The sequence below is a fragment of the Physeter macrocephalus genome, chromosome 17 (genome assembly GCF_002837175.3).
Source record: "Physeter macrocephalus isolate SW-GA chromosome 17, ASM283717v5, whole genome shotgun sequence".
Classification (NCBI taxonomy): Eukaryota; Metazoa; Chordata; class Mammalia; order Artiodactyla; family Physeteridae; genus Physeter; species Physeter macrocephalus.
Genome location: NC_041230.1, coordinates 524,363 through 531,173, shown reverse-complemented (window position 1 = coordinate 531,173; position 6,811 = coordinate 524,363). Strand labels below are relative to the sequence as shown.

At 74.1% G+C, this 6,811-nt stretch overlaps 1 protein-coding gene across 1 annotated transcript in view; it reads left to right on the top strand.

Moving 5' to 3' along the window:
- Positions 1 to 6,811, top strand: part of SHANK1 (SH3 and multiple ankyrin repeat domains 1) — a 48,469-nt gene that overhangs the window by 38,473 nt on the left and 3,185 nt on the right. The window contains exons 22-23 of the mRNA XM_024132376.2: positions 279 to 2,732; positions 5,955 to 6,597. Of these exons, the coding sequence (XP_023988144.1) occupies positions 279 to 2,732; positions 5,955 to 6,597 (3,097 nt within the window). The remainder of the gene's footprint in view (positions 1 to 278; positions 2,733 to 5,954; positions 6,598 to 6,811) is intronic.

Sequence of the window (6,811 nt, the reverse complement as noted above, 5' to 3'; positions counted from 1 at the left end):
GCCCCCCCGCCCCCCCCCCCCCACACGCACACACCACACCTCTCTTAGAGCTCGCTCTGCCGTTTGCTGTTGTGCAGTGCACAACCTGTATTACTGTATCAAGCGGATTTGGATTTATCACAGCTGGGTAAGCTCTAGACTAACCCATGTTCTTCTTAACATCTACTGGGTGTCATTATTATTACCATTGTAATATTGAAGTTCTGTGGGACAGGGGAACAGAGAGGCCACCCCCCTCCCATCCCCTCCCTGCTTCTGGATCCTCTGTGTCTTCCCAGGGGCTGCAGAAGATGAGAGACCCTACCTAGCACCCCCAGCCATGAAGTTCAGCCGCAGCCTGTCTGTGCCTGGTTCAGAGGACATCCCGCCGCCGCCCACCACGTCCCCACCAGAGCCCCCCTACAGCACACCTCCAGCCCCCTCTTCCTCCGGCCGCCTCACCCCCTCGCCCCGGGGAGCGCCCTTCAACCCCGGCTCAGGTGGCCCCCACCCCGCCTCGTCGCCGTCCTCCTTCGATGGGCCCTGCCCTCCTGACAGCCGCGTGGGGAGCCGTGAGAAGAGCCTGTACCACGGCGGGGCCCTGCCCCCTGCGCACCACCCGCCCCCACCCCACCAGCCTCACGCTCCGCTCCCCCAGCCACACCACCACCACGCCCACCCGCCGCATCCGCCGGAGATGGAGACGGGCGGCTCCCCCGATGACCCCCCACCGCGCCTGGCCCTGGGGCCCCAGCCCAGCCTGCGGGGCTGGCGGGGCGGCGGGCCCAGCCCGACCCCGGGGGCCCTGTCCCCGTCGCACCACGGCAGCGGGGGCGGGGCCGGCGGCCCCTCCCAGGCCCCGGCGCTGCGCTACTTCCAGCTGCCTCCCCGGGCGGCCAGCGCGGCCATGTACGTGCCGGCCCGTTCGGGCCGCGGGCGCAAGGGCCCGCTCGTCAAGCAGACCAAAGTCGAAGGCGAGCCCCAGAAGGGCGGCGGCCTCCCGCCCACGGCCTCGCCCTCGTCGCCGGCGTCCCCGCAGCCGCCGCCGGCCGCGGCCGCCCCGTCGGAGAAGAGCTCCATCCCCATCCCCACCATCATCATCAAGGCTCCTTCCACCAGCAGCAGCGGCCGCAGCAGCCAGGGCAGCAGCACCGAGGCGGAGCCCCCGGCCCAGCCCGAGGCCGCGGGCGGCTCCTCCGCGCCGAGCCCCGCCCCGGCCAGGCCGCCGGGGCCGCCGCCGCCGCCCTCGCCCGTGCCCGCGCCCGCCTCGCCCAGCGGCCCGGCCACCCTCGATTTCACCAGCCAGTTCGGGGCGGCCCTGGTCGGGGCGGCTCGGCGAGAAGGGGGCTGGCAGAACGAAGCCCGCCGGCGGTCCACGCTCTTCCTCTCCACCGACACGGGGGACGAGGACGGCGGCGAGGGCCCGCTGGGCCCGGGGGCGCCCCCGGGCCCCCGGCTGCGCCACTCCAAGTCCATCGACGAAGGCATGTTTTCGGCCGAGCCCTACCTCCGGCTGGAGTCCGCGGGCGCCGGGAGCGGCGGCGGCCACGGGCCCCACGGAGCCGGCGGCCGCGCCTACGCGAGCAGCGCGGGCAGCAGCGCCTTCACCAGCTTCCTGCCGCCGCGGCCCCTGGTCCACCCGCTGACCGGCAAGGCCCTGGACCCGGCCTCCCCGCTCGGGCTGGCCCTGGCCGCCCGGGAGCGGGCGCTGAAGGAGTCCGCGGAGGGCGGGGGCGCCCCGCAGCCGCCCCCGAGGCCCACGTCGCCCCGCTACGAGGCCCCGCCGCCCACGCCGCACCTCCACTCGCCCCACGCCCACCACGAGCCAGTGCTGCGCCTCTGGGGGGCCCCGCCGCCGGACCCGGCCCGCCGGGAGCTGGGCTACCGGGCCGGGCTGGGCAGCCAGGAGAAGGCCCTTCCGGCCAGCCCGCCGGCTGCCCGGCGCTCCCTGCTGCACCGCCTGCCCCCCACCGCCCCCGGGGTCGGGCCCCTCCTGCTGCAGCTCGGGGCCGAGCCCCCCGCCCCGCACCCCGGGCTGAGCAAGGCCTGGAGGTCCGCAGCCCCGGAGGAGCCCGAGCGGCTGCCCCTCCACGTGCGCTTCCTCGAGAACTGCCAGCCCCGGGCCGGTGGGGCGGGGGCAAGGGGGCCCCCCTCGGAGGACGGGCCGGGGATCCCGCCGCCCAGCCCACGCCGGCCCGTGCCCCCCTCGCCGACCTCCCCGCGGGGCGGTGACGAGAACGGGCCCCCCCTGCTGGTCCTGCCGCCCCCCGCCCCCTCGGTGGACGTGGAAGACGGCGAATTTCTCTTTGTGGAACCGCTGCCCCCGCCCCTGGAGTTCTCCAACAGCTTTGAGAAGCCCGAGTCGCCCCTCACGCCCGGGCCTCCCCTCCCGCTGCCGGACCCACCCACCGCGACCAGCCCAGCGCCCCCCGCGCCGCCCCCTGCCGTGGCCGCCGCCCCTCCCGCGCTGGACTCCACCGCGTCCAGCCTGACTTCCTACGACAGCGAGGTGGCCACGCTGACCCAGGCGGGCCCCGCAGCTGCTGGGGACGCGCCTCCGCCGGGCCCAGCAGCCCCAGCCGCGCCGCCCGCCCCTGCCCCACAGCCTGGCCCAGACCCTCCAGCTGGCACAGATTCTGGTATCGAGGAGGTGGACAGTCGGAGCAGCAGTGACCACCCGCTGGAGACCATCAGCAGCGCGTCCACGCTGAGTAGCCTGTCTGCCGAAGGCGGGGCTGGGGGCGGGGTGGCCAGTGTGGCCAGTGGGCCGGAGCTCCTGGACACGTATGTGGCCTACCTGGACGGCCAGGCCTTCGGGGGCAGCGGTCCTCCTGGCCCACCATACCCACCGCAGCTCATGACTCCCTCTAAGCTCCGGGGCCGGGCGCTTGGGGCCAGTGGAGGCCTGCGGCCTGGCCCCGGTGCGGGACTCCGAGACCCTGCCACTCCCACCAGCCCCACCGTCTCGGTGACGGGGGCTGGAACCGATGGGCTGCTGGCCCTGAGTGGTTGCTCAGGACCTTCGACGGCAGGTGTGGCCGGCGGTCCAGGGGCTGTAGAGCCAGAAGGCCCACCGGTGCCCTTGCCGTCCGCCTCCTCCCTGCCTCGGAAGCTGCTGCCCTGGGAGGAGGGCCCGGGCCCGCCGCCACCACCCTTGCCTGGGCCCTTAGCCCAGCCTCAGGCCTCAGCCTTGGCCACAGTAAAAGCCAGCATCATCAGTGAACTCAGCTCCAAGCTTCAGCAGTTTGGGGGCTCCTCGGCAGCTGGTGGCGCTCTGCCCTGGGCCCGGGGAGGCGGCGGGGGAAGCGGGGACGGCCACCACGGGGGAGCCAGCTACGTCCCCGAGAGGACTTCCTCCCTGCAGCGGCAGAGGTGAGCCGGGGGCTGGAGGTTGGCAGTGGAGGCCAGAGGGGCTGGCTGTGGGTAGCAGAGACCGTCTTCCACATAGCTGTGTCCCTTTAGGGTCCCAGGTGGTAGAAAGAAAACAGAAGCCGGGCTGGCTTGGAGAAGTTTGCCCTCAAAGAAGCATGCTTTCCCAGCCACTTTAAATTTCCCTTTATCTCAGTAGCTTCTGTGGTCTCCTCCCGTCACCATGACAACACACATTCCATGATGAACAAAAAGAGTGATCAACAAAGGAGACTGGAGCACAACTGGCCCGCTCCCCTACAGCACACCTCCAGCCCCCTCTTCCTCCGGCCGCCTCACCCCCTCGCCCCGGGGAGCGCCCTTCAACCCCGGCTCAGGTGGCCCCCACCCCGCCTCGTCGCCGTCCTCCTTCGATGGGCCCTGCCCTCCTGACAGCCGCGTGGGGAGCCGTGAGAAGAGCCTGTACCACGGCGGGGCCCTGCCCCCTGCGCACCACCCGCCCCCACCCCACCAGCCTCACGCTCCGCTCCCCCAGCCACACCACCACCACGCCCACCCGCCGCATCCGCCGGAGATGGAGACGGGCGGCTCCCCCGATGACCCCCCACCGCGCCTGGCCCTGGGGCCCCAGCCCAGCCTGCGGGGCTGGCGGGGCGGCGGGCCCAGCCCGACCCCGGGGGCCCTGTCCCCGTCGCACCACGGCAGCGGGGGCGGGGCCGGCGGCCCCTCCCAGGCCCCGGCGCTGCGCTACTTCCAGCTGCCTCCCCGGGCGGCCAGCGCGGCCATGTACGTGCCGGCCCGTTCGGGCCGCGGGCGCAAGGGCCCGCTCGTCAAGCAGACCAAAGTCGAAGGCGAGCCCCAGAAGGGCGGCGGCCTCCCGCCCACGGCCTCGCCCTCGTCGCCGGCGTCCCCGCAGCCGCCGCCGGCCGCGGCCGCCCCGTCGGAGAAGAGCTCCATCCCCATCCCCACCATCATCATCAAGGCTCCTTCCACCAGCAGCAGCGGCCGCAGCAGCCAGGGCAGCAGCACCGAGGCGGAGCCCCCGGCCCAGCCCGAGGCCGCGGGCGGCTCCTCCGCGCCGAGCCCCGCCCCGGCCAGGCCGCCGGGGCCGCCGCCGCCGCCCTCGCCCGTGCCCGCGCCCGCCTCGCCCAGCGGCCCGGCCACCCTCGATTTCACCAGCCAGTTCGGGGCGGCCCTGGTCGGGGCGGCTCGGCGAGAAGGGGGCTGGCAGAACGAAGCCCGCCGGCGGTCCACGCTCTTCCTCTCCACCGACACGGGGGACGAGGACGGCGGCGAGGGCCCGCTGGGCCCGGGGGCGCCCCCGGGCCCCCGGCTGCGCCACTCCAAGTCCATCGACGAAGGCATGTTTTCGGCCGAGCCCTACCTCCGGCTGGAGTCCGCGGGCGCCGGGAGCGGCGGCGGCCACGGGCCCCACGGAGCCGGCGGCCGCGCCTACGCGAGCAGCGCGGGCAGCAGCGCCTTCACCAGCTTCCTGCCGCCGCGGCCCCTGGTCCACCCGCTGACCGGCAAGGCCCTGGACCCGGCCTCCCCGCTCGGGCTGGCCCTGGCCGCCCGGGAGCGGGCGCTGAAGGAGTCCGCGGAGGGCGGGGGCGCCCCGCAGCCGCCCCCGAGGCCCACGTCGCCCCGCTACGAGGCCCCGCCGCCCACGCCGCACCTCCACTCGCCCCACGCCCACCACGAGCCAGTGCTGCGCCTCTGGGGGGCCCCGCCGCCGGACCCGGCCCGCCGGGAGCTGGGCTACCGGGCCGGGCTGGGCAGCCAGGAGAAGGCCCTTCCGGCCAGCCCGCCGGCTGCCCGGCGCTCCCTGCTGCACCGCCTGCCCCCCACCGCCCCCGGGGTCGGGCCCCTCCTGCTGCAGCTCGGGGCCGAGCCCCCCGCCCCGCACCCCGGGCTGAGCAAGGCCTGGAGGTCCGCAGCCCCGGAGGAGCCCGAGCGGCTGCCCCTCCACGTGCGCTTCCTCGAGAACTGCCAGCCCCGGGCCGGTGGGGCGGGGGCAAGGGGGCCCCCCTCGGAGGACGGGCCGGGGATCCCGCCGCCCAGCCCACGCCGGCCCGTGCCCCCCTCGCCGACCTCCCCGCGGGGCGGTGACGAGAACGGGCCCCCCCTGCTGGTCCTGCCGCCCCCCGCCCCCTCGGTGGACGTGGAAGACGGCGAATTTCTCTTTGTGGAACCGCTGCCCCCGCCCCTGGAGTTCTCCAACAGCTTTGAGAAGCCCGAGTCGCCCCTCACGCCCGGGCCTCCCCTCCCGCTGCCGGACCCACCCACCGCGACCAGCCCAGCGCCCCCCGCGCCGCCCCCTGCCGTGGCCGCCGCCCCTCCCGCGCTGGACTCCACCGCGTCCAGCCTGACTTCCTACGACAGCGAGGTGGCCACGCTGACCCAGGCGGGCCCCGCAGCTGCTGGGGACGCGCCTCCGCCGGGCCCAGCAGCCCCAGCCGCGCCGCCCGCCCCTGCCCCACAGCCTGGCCCAGACCCTCCAGCTGGCACAGATTCTGGTATCGAGGAGGTGGACAGTCGGAGCAGCAGTGACCACCCGCTGGAGACCATCAGCAGCGCGTCCACGCTGAGTAGCCTGTCTGCCGAAGGCGGGGCTGGGGGCGGGGTGGCCAGTGTGGCCAGTGGGCCGGAGCTCCTGGACACGTATGTGGCCTACCTGGACGGCCAGGCCTTCGGGGGCAGCGGTCCTCCTGGCCCACCATACCCACCGCAGCTCATGACTCCCTCTAAGCTCCGGGGCCGGGCGCTTGGGGCCAGTGGAGGCCTGCGGCCTGGCCCCGGTGCGGGACTCCGAGACCCTGCCACTCCCACCAGCCCCACCGTCTCGGTGACGGGGGCTGGAACCGATGGGCTGCTGGCCCTGAGTGGTTGCTCAGGACCTTCGACGGCAGGTGTGGCCGGCGGTCCAGGGGCTGTAGAGCCAGAAGGCCCACCGGTGCCCTTGCCGTCCGCCTCCTCCCTGCCTCGGAAGCTGCTGCCCTGGGAGGAGGGCCCGGGCCCGCCGCCACCACCCTTGCCTGGGCCCTTAGCCCAGCCTCAGGCCTCAGCCTTGGCCACAGTAAAAGCCAGCATCATCAGTGAACTCAGCTCCAAGCTTCAGCAGTTTGGGGGCTCCTCGGCAGCTGGTGGCGCTCTGCCCTGGGCCCGGGGAGGCGGCGGGGGAAGCGGGGACGGCCACCACGGGGGAGCCAGCTACGTCCCCGAGAGGACTTCCTCCCTGCAGCGGCAGAGGTGAGCCGGGGGCTGGAGGTTGGCAGTGGAGGCCAGAGGGGCTGGCTGTGGGTAGCAGAGACCGTCTTCCACATAGCTGTGTCCCTTTAGGGTCCCAGGTGGTAGAAAGAAAACAGAAGCCGGGCTGGCTTGGAGAAGTTTGCCCTCAAAGAAGCATGCTTTCCCAGCCACTTTAAATTTCCCTTTATCTCAGTAGCTTCTGTGGTCTCCTCCC